Raw genomic sequence first — 15,131 nt, forward strand, 5'->3', positions numbered from 1 at the left:
GGGAGATGGTGGGAGTAGCATCTACTGATTACAGCAGATGCTACAGTAAATACCCTTCTCTACTGGACAGAAAAGAGACAGGCAAAGAAAGCTTATCACTATTCATCCAACCAACTTTCTGCCATTAGTGAATCTTAGGCAAGATTTTTCCTGTCCAAAGGAGCTTGAGTTGCTACACATGTTCAGTAACAAGAGGTCCTAAATAGAAAGTGTCTAAGACTTGAGGTAAATATCCCTGTGGTTGGTAAATTCAAGTAAAGGTGATCTGGTGGCATCAGACACCAGCCCTGAGCGTCTGTGCCAGATGGCAACATCCCTGGGATAATTCCTCCAGTATGAATTTTCTGGCTATGGTCCTCATTTTCCCCCAGACATCTGATAGTTGGGTTCTACTCTTCACTGAAGATACAAAAGATGACCAAGATTGACACATCTAGCAACATTAGATGCAAAGGTAAAGCACAGAAAAATTGGGTTCTACACTTCTTGTGTATAATCATATTTTCCTTTGAAAGGTGTCTTGGGCACCTAGTCAGTGATGTTCTTGTTAGCTTATGTAATCCACCACCCCAATTCCAAAAACCACCAAAGAACTGGATGTCGTTAAAAAAATACCTGTAATTTTGGAGATTTAATTTATGCCTGCAGTATGTACTGCAGTTTCATTTCATAGGTAGATAATATCATATACTGCCTGAAACACTTCTGCATTCCCTTCAGCCTTACTCACCTCCTGAAATTTTAGCCAGTCTGCTTTTTCAAGGTTCCACATTTGTGATCTTTGTAATGGTGGATCCATACTGGTATTAATTATAATAGTTGCATGGTCACTCATGTGCTAGCCATCCAATGTTTGCCAACTAATATCAGTAAGGCAGTTCCAGCTTGCAATTGATATGTCAATAAATGGTCGAGTCCTTGTTTGAATAAATGAGCAAGTTTGCCTTTATTATACTCTTAATATCATTAAACAGAATGGCCATTAGGATGCCACTGAGTTTGTATCACAGTTTCTCAGCCTTCTGAATGAATTTCTTTGTAGCAGCAGGTAAATTATATAACAATTGTCCAAAGTTTATTTATTTCTTGACATTTTGGTAGTACACTCTACCGTTTATCAAAAGGCAAATGAAGCCACAAGAACACTTGTGCCATTTTTAATCCCACAAGCAGCTTACAGAAATTTTAGGAAATTTTTAATTGGTTGTCAAAATGGGAGGAGGGGGCCTCCCCCTATTGGCTGGGAGCAGAACGACTCATCAAGGAGAGTCTGATTGGCTCATTTTCTAGAAATGATACAATGAAGTTACCTTTTGCATTTGCTAAAACATCCTTCCCCCAAAAAGAGGTGTCTACTAATAACTATCTCAAAGCCAGAACAATAACAGCTCATACATCAACTCTCCTAATTCATCATTTTGAACACTGGAGAGGCTGGACAGCATAAAAGAAAGCTGGTAAATTTGAAAGACCTTGACGTATTAATGAGAAAGACAGAAGTTCTATCATTAAACAGAATGGCCATTTGGATGCCAGTGAGTTTGTATCGCAGTTTCCCAGCCTTCTGAATGAATTTCCTTGTAGCAGCAGGTAAATTATATGACAACTGTAAGGTTCGTTTATTTCTTGACATTTTTGGTGAAGTACACTCTTGTGGAGAGAGAGAGATCAAGAGAGAGCAAATGAGAGAGAAGAACACTTGAGAGAGAGAGAGAGAGACTTCTTCACTTCTTGACCCTTACAACCAAGGGTCTACTCCAACCTATCCTATGCCCATTAAGGATATACTTGTGGCCAGCATCTCAAAAGGGACTGGAATGATTGATTGTGAAATTTAGGTCTTGAAGACCAAGTGCCAGAACACATCAGAGTAGCAGCAGGCACTGCTAGAGTAGAAACAGTAAAAACAGCAGCACCATGAACACAAGAAACTGCAATGGGGACTCAGCAGGATCAATTAGTACTAAAGCACAAGTGCTGTTTGAGACCAATCCAGGCATAGAACTATCAGCTGCACCCAAGTGGTCTAGCAAAGGTAATGAGGGATGGATCCCTTGATAATCCAAGGAGAGTCCAACGGGCCTTCTGCAACTCCTTTGTTTCCTTGGTGCTGCCTAGGAGTGAAGGCAAAGAAGGAGCAGGTGAGAGGGGAGCAGAAAACAGCTTGACAGCCAAATCAGGTTAAGCCCATCATAGTCTAAAACATCCCATCCCGGCAAGAGCAGCATTTTGGTCACTGTATCATCGTTCCAATGCCATCTTGGAGTGAGTGAGAAGGGACTGTCTAATCAAACGACACCAACAGCAACTTTTGACTTCCCCTCTCAACCTGTACTTCTTACATTGAAAAGAGGACCAATCAGTACACTTGAAGCTCATCACAGCCAGCAATCGATCATAATCCCTAAAAAAAGAAAACACACACACGGAAAATCTAAGTTCCCAAGTGATATAAACCATTCATACACTGTCAAGCCTATACATGCACTGATCATACTATCTGCCAGGAGAATCAGCCATCATTTGTATCAGTCAAAACATAAGTGAAAAAAAAAAGGCCAATATTAATAATCAGTTATAAACTGAAAGCAAATCAAGGTCTTCAACAAGAACTATGTTAAGGTAGGTCAACAGCAGCTGAGGCATCTCCATTGCAGCCCAGCCAAAAAAGAGGATGCTGACAGTCAAATGAATCGTTGGTAACCCTATCCCCTTACCTTCCACTATTTTAATACTTTTTTACTCAGCTTCAACAAACTGGATCAGCTTTTGCCAAATGTATATCCAAGTAAAAGACAAGGATTTGTATTCTTGAAGGGGCAAATACATATTAAAATGAAATTATCCAGAAAAAATCCCTTTCCTTTAAGTAAAAAAAATTATGCTCTCATAACTAAAGCAAGGAGAGAGTACTTGTAGCGCATACTTTCAATAAAAATAAATATAGCTGTACCTTCCCATTGAAAGAACTAAAACACATTATAGAAACAACAAAAAAATGCACAATCAAAGCTCAAGTTATAACTGCCCTAAAGAGAGAGAGAGAGAGAGAGAGAGAGAGAGAGATAAAAAAAAGTAGCAGCAAACACTTTTGCCTTAATTCTTCATATGGTAACCAAGTACTAAATACTATAAACAAAATTCAACTTCTATTTCATTCTAGAGCACAAAATTTTTAGCCCAAGTCAGAAAGATAAATGTCAATACATATCAATTCAGTATATCCATTAAAAGGCACTCACCTCTCCAGCATTATATGCTTTATTAATTTCTTTAGTTATTGGGTCAATAAGTTGTACCTGACCCCCTAGCAACCCAACGAGAAGAGATACGCCATCAGGACTTGCAGTGGTCTTGTTAAAGTCATGACAGGTTGGTACGTCTTCTTTGTTATAGGCTCTCTTGTCTATAGGTTTTGATAGGTCTGCAGCCTGCAAATAAAGAAAAAATACAAATAACTTGTAGCTACCTTTCTGAATATGCAGCATCAAACTGTTGCCAATTTTACAAAATGACATCACTGGAAAATCCGTTTAACATAGCCAAAACAAAACCGAACACCTAAATGAGTTATAGCCCCAAAATTAAAATCAAAAGTAAAATAATTTGATACACAAAGGATTAGTGAGAAAATTAATAACTACTTCCAGAAAATATATCTGGGTCAAGTTATTCAAATACCTTCAAGAAGTTTTGCTAGCCCTTAGTGAACACCAGGTTTGGCTGGTATTGCCTTGATTTGAGCTTTGAGGTTAGGGGACAAGAATCTGCTGCTTGTAGGTTGGCACCTCTTCAAATGAAGACTAGATCCACAATACAAATATAGTGGCCTTACTCAGAAGTACCATTTATCACTCACAGTGGGATGATACAGTTAAGGCTTTGGGCTGTTTGTCTCTACAGCTTCAACTCTGGAGGCCTGATAGATTAACTGCTTTGGTTAAAAACAAATAAGTAACTGCCAGGGTTAATGACCTTAGTCATCTCAGAACTGCATACTATGTACTGGGAAACTGGCTAAATCTTTAAGTGTTTTTATCCAACAAAACCTCCATTCTGCTATGTGGATGGGCTCAAAATCTCTTGGTTTACAGACATAAAGGAAATACTGAAAATATAAAATTAAATGTGGCGCATCACTATATTGTGATAGAAAATAATGAGTGAAAAAAGCCACAATAATGTAACTGATAAAATGTATTTTTCAAGATACAAAAAATACAAAAAAGGATAAAAACAAGGGAGCTTTCGACCGTTTGCGCAACGGTCCTCTTCAGCCAACTGAATAAAAATACTTATTTTTCTTAAAAAGACATGTTGAAAAGAATTTTCGTGACAGTCAATCCAGGAAAACATCTAACAATCTTTCAGTGTGGACTCAGCAGTTATGTAATGGCTGTTTCCCTGTATCTGTGGGCCAGCCATTGTGATCTTCTTAATGGCTGTCGCTTGATCAAACGGTGCTCATTACTGGTGACTAGGTGGTTCGCGGGTGGAGAACGACTTTCAGCATCGGTGCCTGTTGTTTCTGCGACAACTGTGCGGGGAGATATGAGGGAGACACAGTATCAGGGGCCTCGAGAAACTGCCTGAAATTTAAATTTATGGAATGACAGACTAGCCTGTCTGTATGCATGTCCTCCTGCGTAAAGAATTTATTGCCATCTAATGTATTGCAAATATTTACCAAAGCCCCCACCACTACTCTTCTATGGCCTACTTGACTACTTCTATATAGAGTTTTAGCTCGCTCCCAATCCATGACGTGATTATTCTCCCAACAATGTTTAGCAATAGCGCTGTTTTGAGCGAAGTCCCTAACCACTTTTTTATGTTCTTGCAATCTGATGTTCTTCCCCCTACCTGTCCCCCAAAACAGAATAAATTGCAGAGCTTGCATTTTATAGAATATACTCCTATGTCTCTCTTGTTGCCATCACTATCAATATTGTGGCTATTATTCTTATTGAATTTCAATTTGATTGAATTTTCATATGTGAAAGCTACTTTAACATTACCTGTACTATTGATGAACTGGGCTGTTGATTTTAATTTTTCATGATATGGAAGCATTATGAATCTCTTGCTGTGATCAATCTGCTTGAGTGAAAGGTTTTAAAACTTTTTCTTGGCCTTAGACAAAGCATCCTCAATAAATTGGGCAGGGTAACTCAACTTACTAAAAGTATTTCGAATATGGGCAATTTCTTGCCTGTCTCGGTTTAAACCTATATTTTGGGTTCGCTTGTGGACGATATTTTCATTCTTTTCTTTCATGATGGCGATTTATTCAATGAACTAGTAGAATGTGTTAACATCAAGTTCACTTCTGAACAGGAATCAGAGCACACATTACCTTTTTTGGATGTACTATTTTTTTCACAATCCAAACACAAAGAAGTTTAAATTCTTGGTTTACCGAAAGCCGAATAATGCAGAATTATATGTTCATTTTTATTCCTATCATAGCATTATGATAAAGAAAAATATCATTGTTAACATGGCTGTCAGGGCTCTTAAAGTTTGTGACCCACAATATTTAGATGATGAAACTGCCCATATTCAAAATACTTTTAGTAGTTGAGTTACCCTGCCCATTTTATTGAGGATGCTTTGTCTAAGGTTAAGAAAAAGTTTTACAACCCTTCACTCAAGCAGATTGATCGCAGCAAGAGATTCATAATGCTTCCATGTGAAAAATGATATTTTTATGATAAAATAAAGTTTTGTACATACTTACCCGGCAGATATATAAATAGCTATAGTCTCCGAATAAATTACAGAATTTCAAAACTTCGCGGCACACGCACAGGTAGGTCAGGTGATCAACCATACCCGCCGCTGGGTGGCGGGAATAGGAACCATTCCGTTCTAATCAGATTTTCTCTTCCACCTGTCTCCTGAGGGGAGGCTGGGCGGGCCATCAATCGTATATATCTGCCGGGTAAGTATGTACAAAACTTTATTTTATCATAAAAATATCATTTTGTACATGCAACTTACCCGTCAGATATATACTTAGCTGAATGGCACCCTTGGAGGAGGGCAAGAGACAGAAAATAACTAAAAACGGGAAACAACATATGTTGTAGGATAAACAAAAAACCATGGTTCTTACCTGATTGGGCAGAAGACTTCATGGATACTGTCTATGAGTCTGCTTGCCTCAGGAGCTTCAGCGAGGATGTGACCTGTGACTGACAGCCCTTCTGGATCGTGCCAATGGGGATGACCCACTAACATGGCGAGCCTATAGCGGATCGTGTCAAAGGGGCTGACCCACTTACATGACCGAGCCTACACCTGAATCGTATCAATGGGGGCTATCCAATCTTACATGACAGAGCTAGGTGTCCATACAAATTACAAGGAACATGACAACCAATCCCGACCACCTGACCAATCCTAACCTTGTTAGAGATAAGAATTGAAAGGGGAAGCATAATTCCATCACCCTCTTTCAACCAACCATAAAAACACACACCACCAAGCTTAAAAAAAAACTAAATTAACTAAACTAAATAGGATTGGATTCAGCTCCCTGTCCCAGCACCGAATCCGCAATACGGTGCAAATCCTAGAGAGAAGCACTTATCATACGTTACTCTAATATCTCGTAAGTAATGAGATGCGAACGTTGAATTACACCTCAATAGGTTGCCTCTAAAATAGACTGGAGAGACAACGTCTTGTGAAAAGCCAAGGAAGTAGCAATGGCTCTCACTTAAATGTGCTTTCACTCTAAGGAGCTTAAAGTGCTCATCCTCACATGAGATATGCGCTTCCTTGATGACGTCCTTAATAAAAAAGGACAGCGCATTCTTTGAGATCGCTCGTGAAGGATTCTGACAGAGCACCAAAGACTTTCAACCGATCCTCCCAGAGATTTCTTCTTTTCTAGAAGTAGAATTTAAGGCTCCTGACAGGGCATAGAGTCCTCCAACTCATGTCCCGTCACAGAAGAAAGACCTTTTAATTCAAAGGTTCTTGGCCACGGTTTAGAAGGATTCTCATTCTTTAAATAGAAATAATGGTTTAAAGGAGCATATAGCCGAACCTCCCTTAAAACCAACTTTGCCGCACTAAGGCTTGTATTTCACTTATTCTCTTAGCTGAGGCAAGGGCAAAGAGGAAAAGTGACTTCCTGGTGAGGTCCCTGAAGGAAGCTTGATGAGGAGGTTCAATTTTTAGACATTAAGAATTTCAAAACTATGTCTAGATTCCAACTGGGAGGTTTCAAGTCCTGAATTTTGATGTTTCAAAAGACCTTATAAGGTCATGAAGGTCTCTGTTTTCCGAGATATTCAGATCTCTGTGTCTGAAAACCGAAGATAACATACTCCTGTATCCCTTAATTGTGGATACAGCGAGGTTGCAATGTTCCCTCAGGAAGATAAAGAAATCAGCAATGTTTGTCACAGAGGTACTGGAAGAGGATATCTTATTGGTCCTGCACCATCTTCTAAAGACCTCCCACTTCGACTGGTAGACGCGAAGGGTTGAGGATCTCCTGGCTCTTGCAATAGCCTTCGCAGCTTTGTGCGAAAAAACCTTCGCTCTGACCAGACCTTCGATAGTCTGAAGGCAGTTAGACTGAGAGCGGGGAGATTCTTGTGGAATCTGTTGAAGTGGGGCTGTTTGAGAAGATCGTTCCTGTGTGGAAGCGATCTTGGAAAATCTACTATCCATTCCAGTACCTCTGTGAACCAGTCTTGAGCTGGCCAAAACGGAGCTACCAGTGTCAGTCTCGCGCCTTCCGATGATGCAAACTTTCTTACCACTTCTCCTAGGATCTTGAATGGGGGAAAGGCATATCCGTCTAATCCTGTCCAATCTAGGAGAAGACTGTCTGCAACTGCTCTCGGGTCCGATATCGGAGAGCAGTAGTTTTCTAGCCTTGCATTCCAGTGGGTTGCAAAAAGGTCGATATTCGGCCTTCCCCACAGGTTCCACAGTCTTTCGCAGACTTCTGAATGGAGAGTCCACTCTGTGGGAAGGACCTGATCCTTCCTGCTGAGAAGGTCACCCTCACATTCCTCTCTCCCCTACAAATCTGGTGAGGAGTCTGATCCTCCTCTCCTGAGCCCATAACAGCAACGTTTTTGCCGTTTCGTAAAGGGAGAAAGGAGTGTGTTCCTCCCTGTTTCCTTATATAAGCCAGGGCAGTAGTGTTGTCTGAGTTCACTTGGACTACTTGTCCTGCGACAAAGGAACTCGAACTTGATGAGAGCCAAATGAACTGCTGATAGCTCTTTCTTGTTGATGTGCCAGTTCACCTGGTCTCCCTCCCAGGTGCCTGACACTTCTCTCGACCTAGTGTTGCCCCCCATCCCGACTCCGGGCGTCTGAGAACAACACTAGGGTAGGGCTCGGTAACTGAAGAGACAGTCCTTGGCATAATTTTCGAGGGTCTAACCACCAGTTGAGATCCTCTTTTATCTTGTCCGAAATTTGGAACAAAGTTGCTAAGTCCTGATACTTCTGGTCCCAACTCTCCTTTAGGAAAAACTGAAGAGGTCTCAGATGAAGTTTTCCTAAGGAGACGAACTGTTCCAGCGAGGAAATGGTCCCCAGCAAACTCATCCACTCCCTCGCTGAACAATGTTTTCTCCTTAGAAAAACTGTCACCTTTTCTATGCAGCGATCTATTCTCTCTTGGGATGGAAAGGCTAGAAAATCCGAGAATCCATCAGAATCCCCAGGTAAACAATGCTCTGCTGCGGAACAACCTGGGATTTCTGTAGGTTTACTAATAGTCCAAGGGACTGTGTCATATTTAGGTGATCGACAAGTACTCCAGACAACTGTCCTTTGATTGAGCTCGAATCAGCCAATCGTCGAGATACATTGATATCCTCACTCCCTCTAAAGTGAAGCCAGCGTGCCACATTCCTTAAGATGCCCGTGAACACTTGTGGGGCCGTGAAAGACCGAAGCACAGGGACCTGAATTGAAAAACTTTTCCCCAATCACGAACCTCAGGAACTTTCTTGATGAGGATGAATGGGAATGTGGAAGTAAGCGTCCTGCAGGTCCAGGGAGACCATCAATCCCCTGGATTAAGAGCTGCAAGAACCGAGGAGGTAGTCTCCATTTTGAATTTCGTCTTGATTATGAAGAAATTCAGGCGCTAAATCCAGAACCGGTCTCCAACCCCGAGGATTTTGGAACCAGAAAAGACGGTTGTAAAACCCGGGGAATGGAGGTCTTGAACCAAATCTATTGCTTCCTTTTTCTAACATTTGTTCCACTGCTAGAAAAAGAGCCTGGTTCTTGAAGGGATCCCTGTAGCTGGCGGATAACTCCCTGGGAGTTGATGTTAAGGAGGACTTTCCCTGAAGGGGATAAGGTAGCCTCTTCTTAAAATGGAGAGGGACCAGTCGTCCGCCCCTCTCTGTGCCCAGACCTCGGCGGTGTAGCAGTCTGGCACCCACTGTCGTCTGGAGTACTTGTTCTTCATTTGGTCCTTCTGATAGAACGAGAGGAAGACCTTCCTCTCCTCTCTGGTCTTTTGCTCCTGAAGGAGGGTCTGGACGAAGGACCACCTCGAAAGGGCTCCTGAAAGGGAGCCTTCTCCTTCTTAACCAGCGAAAGGGACGGCAGGTCTGACCCTCTTCGAAGACTGGGCCAAAAGGTCTTGTGTCGCCTTTTCAGATAACGAGCGAAAATCTCCTTCACCAAGTTTTGAGGAAAAAGGTGAGGAGAAAAAGGAGCAAACAGAAGAGAGGATCTCTGAAGAGGAGACACAGACTTCGTGAGGAAAGAGCTGAATACTGACCTCTTCTTCAGAATAGCAGCTCCGAATAAGGCAGCGACTTCCAAGAACCGTCCCTCACTGCTTTGTCCAAACAAGACAAAACACTCACTCCGAAGTCATCCAAACACAGGAATTCGGGATCCCGAGTCCTGTTGGCCAAAGCTCCAAGAGACCAATCCATAAAGTTGAAGACCTCCACAACTCTAAAAAAGGCCCTTGAGGAGATGATCCATTTCACTCATTCCCCAAAAATTCGCTGAAGAAAGGGAAAGTCTCCTGGAGGAGTCAACTAGATTAGAGAAATCTGCGTCAGCAGATGTGGAGCCCCAACCCCATAGGCTCCTTGGTCTCATACCACATTCCTGATTTTCCCAAAAGTTTCAAAGGAGGGAAAGAGAAAACCGTCTTACTTGCATCCTTCTTAGACTGCATCCACTCCCCTACTCCTTTAAAGGCCTTCCTCATCAAATCGTAGGGGCGCATCTTGACAAACGAAAGAAGGGTCTAGTTGACTTGGTGCTGTCCCACAAAGATCCCGGGAGAAGGAGGGGCAGCATGACAAAGAGAATCTCCAAACTCCTGAATTAAACCAGAAGCCAACCGTTTGTAATCCAAAACTCCAGCGTCCTTAGGAGAATCCTCTTCTGAAACTTCCTCCAAAGCAGCAGGCGGAGAGGAAGGCTTAAGAGAAGAAGAGCGCCTATCAGGAGAAGCGAGCCTGGAAGGAGAAGCACTCCTGTCCAACGAAGAGCGCCTACCAGGAGAATGGCGCCTGACCCCGGACGGCGCCTGTCAGGAGAGGGGGTCCTGTCCACTGATGAGAGCCTTCCAGGAGAGGAGGCCCAAAACGAGGGCGCTTGGTAGGAGAGCGCGCCTGCGGGAAGGAGGGAGCTTGGAAGGCGACGGCAGAAGAAGCGCCTGCCCAAAGGAGAAAGTACAGTGAGGCGAAATGCGCCTGGAAGGAGAGGCTTCTCTCCGATGAAAGCGCCTGGAAGAAGTGCGCCTGCTGGGGAGACTGGCGCCTGTTCGGGAAGAGCGTCTACAAGACGAAAAAACTTGCTGGACGAAGGAAGCTTGGCAGGAGAAGAGCGACGAGTTGAAGGAAGAGAGCTTCCTGGAACTCTTGACAGGAAGAAAGTCATCCTTCCTACGAGAAGAGGAGTCCTTAGCAAGAGATCCAACAAGCGCCGATAACTGCTCCTGGAGGCCGATCAAAATCTTCTTGGTGGAATCCTTCACCCCTGATGGAGAGGAGGAGGGGATCTTGAGCTCTCTTCCTGACAATAGGAGAATCCTCCGGGAAGCGCTCAGGGCTAAGTCCAAACGCTCTACTCTAGGAGCCTTCCAAGATCTCTTCAAAGGCGCGACTCCTCAGCGAAACTCCAACCACGTCTCGGAGAAGACGCGTCAGACGACGAAAAACACTTTTTCAGGATGCCTTTTTCTATGGCGATCCAAGGCAGCCTGGGGCGCAACAACAGGATCTGCCGAAGGGCGCCTGATCGTTGGGGATGCTCTACATCCTCCCCCTGCGGCTTTCGACATTCCTCCTCCACTGGTCCTGGGAGTTTGGAAGAGGTCTAGGCCTAGGAGCAATGCGGGCCGATCAGACGCCCCCTCCACTACACTGGGGACACTGCACATATCACTGTCACTCTTACCTTCCTTCATCGCGGCGCATTGCGATTTCACACTGAAGAAGTTCCGCTTTCATCGCAGCCATTTCAGAGGACGAATCCACAGGTTCGATGAAGGGAGAAGGGGCTGAAACCAAAGGATTAGGAGAGTCTACTGGGTTAATTTCAAAATCATGCTCAGCAGAGCGAGACCTACTCGAGCTTCTGGAGGAAGCCTTCCTAACTCTATCCTTTTCAAGCTTCTTCAGATAAGAAGACAAAACCTTCCATTCCTGATCAGACAATTTCTCACACTCCTTGCACCTATTGTCCGAAGAACAATCATTCCCCTACACCTCATACATACAGTGTGAGGGTCTGCAAGCTTTCGGCAACCTCACCTTACATTCTTGCCTAACACACACACGGAACACAGGCGCAAACATTAACGTCAGACATCTTAATGAACAATTCAAAAGCAAATCCAAAAAACAGTCCACAATAGCGTATGCCAAACCAAAGATCCAATACGTCACCAAAATCAGGCCAAAAGATCCTCAGCAAGCGAAAAACGAAAATCAAAGCAGGAGGAACCAACAACAGATGTTGCCGAACCAGCGACAGAGAAAATCTGATTAGAAAACGGGAATGGTTCCTATTCCCGCCACCCAGCGGCGGGTATGGTTGATCACCTGACCTACCTGTGCGTGTGCCGCGAGTTTTGAAATTCTGTCGGGAACGCCGGAGACTATAGCTAAGTATATATCTGACGGGTAAGTTGCATGTACAAAAATTAAAATCAACAGCCCAGTTAATCAACAGTACAGGTAATGTCAAAGTAGCTTTCACATATGAAAATTCAATCAAATCCAAATTCAATACGAATAATAGCCACAATATTGATAGTGATAGTAATAAGAGAGACATAGGAGTATATTCTATAAAATGCAAGCACTGTAATTTATTTTATTTTGGTGAGACAGTTAGGGGGAAGTACATTAGATTGCAAGAACATAAAAAAGCGGTTAGGGACTTAGCTCAAAACAGCGCTATTGCTAAACATTGTTGGGAGAATAATAACGTCATGGACTGGGAGCGAGCTAAAACTATATATAGAAGTAGTCAAGTAGGCCATAGAAGAGTAGTGGAGGGGGCTTTGATAAATATTTGCACTTTACGCAGGAGGACATGCATACAGTCACTCCATAAATTTAAATTTCAGGCAGTTTCTCGAGGCCCCTGATACTGTGTCTCCCTCACATCTCCCCGCACAGGTTGTCGAAGTGGCAGTTGTCGCAGAAACAACAGGCACCGATCCTGAAGTCGTTCTCCACCCACAAACCACCTAGTCACCAGTAATGAGCACCGTACGATCGAGTGACAGCCATTAAGAAGATCACACCGGCTGGTCCACAGATACGGGGAAACAGCCATTACATAACTGCAAAGTCCACACCGAAAGATTGTTCGATGTTTTCCTAGATCAACTATCACGAAATTCTTTTCGTGTCTTTTTAAGAAAAACAAGTATTTTTATTCAGTTGGCTGAAGAGGACTGTTGCGCAAACGGCTTGAAAGCTCCCCCTTTTTTTTTTTTTTTTTTGAAAAATACAGTTTGTCAGTTACATTATTGTGGCTTTTTTCACTCGCAAAATTAAATGTAAGAAACCCAAATCAAATAAAAACAAAATAAGTGGTTGAAAAATGAGTTCGAGAGATATGGACTAGGCATCCTTAGCTATTTGTGAATCACAATGTAAACTTGAAAAAGAGGTTGGATGAAAGTAATGTGTATACCTCTTCAAGAAGAGCAGATGGAATGGGTAGAGGAGGAATGGGCATGATCTTAATACCAAATGCAGAAAAGGCACTGACTGCCTGGTGTACAGTATTATAGTATGCTATGCAGCAATGAATGATGTCTCAGAAGAAATAAAAGAAGAATTTTATATGGAACTGAATAAAGTTACAGATGAAATACCAGAAAGAGATAAGAGAATTGTTGTTTGTGATATATTATTTCTAAGCATAATGTAAATGCAATGATACCAAACTTCATGTTCCCCAGGCTCCCCTGTTATTTACATTACTGGGGATCACATTTTTACATAAGGTACAATACAAATGGTATACAGTTATAACAGTGGCCCACAGTATGTGCTGTACATAAGTTACAATTTACCCTACAATAATGGCTAAAACAAATCATGCAATAAAAATACTGTACAGTAAGGCAAATTATTATACCCTAAACATTCATCTCTCTCTCTCTCTCATATATGCACACAGCTTGATCTTTGTTCACCAAATCCATCTGCAACTGCACAATTCTATTTGCATTATTACCATTTGGCACAAACACATGGTCATATTGAGAAAAGGGTGGTCTAAGGCATGGTGTGGATAAGGAAAGTGAGGATGACCCTAGGATTACTGTATAAATATTTTTCAGATGCAAAAAACATAAATGCTCTTGAATCACATCCCAAGTGGTCTTGTCAATCATTTCAAGTCTGCAAATCCATGAATGTTCTAGCACAGAACAACAAGCAAAATTTCCCTTGCACACAGGTGGGCAAGTTCCTTTTAAAAATTCAGTGTGATTTTCTACATCTTAATCTAGGTGCTTGAGTTGTAAAGAGTTCTTGTAATCTTCCTTGGTTGATAAGAATAAACACATTTCTCAGGGCTCCTTTATCTCTATTCTGACTATCTTCATCCTGATAATTATGTAGAGTGCTGTACTTATCTTTATCCTGATTACCATCTTCCTCATAATCAAATAAGAAAAAACAAATATTCATAAATATGCCTTGAAGGTAAGGAGAGACCAGACAGGCAAGACGACATGGGTGGGGGTCAGTCTACGTGGGAGTGGCAGGAAGTTGGTGGTTTGGTACTGAAAGCGAGAAATGCATCTTCTACACCTCTTCCTTCCTCTTTTCTGGAATTCCCAACTTATGTCAGTATGATATCAGCTCTGCTTCATGCACTGTGGCATAATAAAAATCCTCAATGACTATAGAAACACTACCAAAAAACAGCAAGCACTGAAGGGCTGAACTAAGAGCTACAAAAATGAGACATCATCATACAAGATTTCATGGGACACTGATCAGTACTAATGATCTTGATTCATACTTTTTAACAAAGGTAAAACTGACTTTAGAGATATAATGAAGGGCCACTTTCAATCAAAGTTACTGTACTATAATACTGTACATAATTAATTGCGCTGCTATCCAGCAAGTCATCGTTTTTCTCAAATATCTTTCAAACTAATAATTTGATCGAAGTAGTACTTTGATACAATGTACACGACACCACCTGCTAATTTTTGGTAATACAGTGCATTGTCAAATGGTTTTAGTTAAGGCATTCACTTACATGGTGTTGCCAAGCATCGCCAAACTATGCATTCAAATGTCCTTTATCCCCATCCCATCCCTCTGTCTTCCTTCCCCTCCTCACCCCTCCCTCAACCCACTTTCCTGGCCTCCCCACCTCTGCTCTCCCTTTCCTGTCTATGGGGGATAGCGAACGTTCGGTTGCACAGATCAGTCCTGCCGAATCATGCGACTTTGCCTTTAAAAGACAAGCGTAAACGCCTTAACTAACACCGTATGATAATGCACTATATTACCAAAAATTAGCAAGTGTCGTCTTGTACACCGTCAAAGTACCATTTCGATCAAATAATTAGTTTGAAGGATATTTGAGAAAAATGACAACTCGCGGTCACTGAAATGGATAGTAAC

At 42.2% G+C, this 15,131-nt stretch overlaps 1 protein-coding gene across 1 annotated transcript in view; it reads right to left on the minus strand.

The window, feature by feature from the left end:
* Nucleotides 1–15,131, minus strand: part of LOC136825435 (WD repeat-containing protein 20) — a 43,602-nt gene that overhangs the window by 14,234 nt on the left and 14,237 nt on the right. Inside the window, exon 2 of the mRNA XM_067081861.1 lies at nucleotides 3,243–3,431. Coding sequence (XP_066937962.1) covers nucleotides 3,243–3,431 — 189 coding nt within the window. The remainder of the gene's footprint in view (nucleotides 1–3,242; nucleotides 3,432–15,131) is intronic.

The sequence above is a fragment of the Macrobrachium rosenbergii genome, chromosome 37, assembly GCF_040412425.1.
Source record: "Macrobrachium rosenbergii isolate ZJJX-2024 chromosome 37, ASM4041242v1, whole genome shotgun sequence".
Taxonomy (NCBI): Eukaryota; Metazoa; Arthropoda; class Malacostraca; order Decapoda; family Palaemonidae; genus Macrobrachium; species Macrobrachium rosenbergii.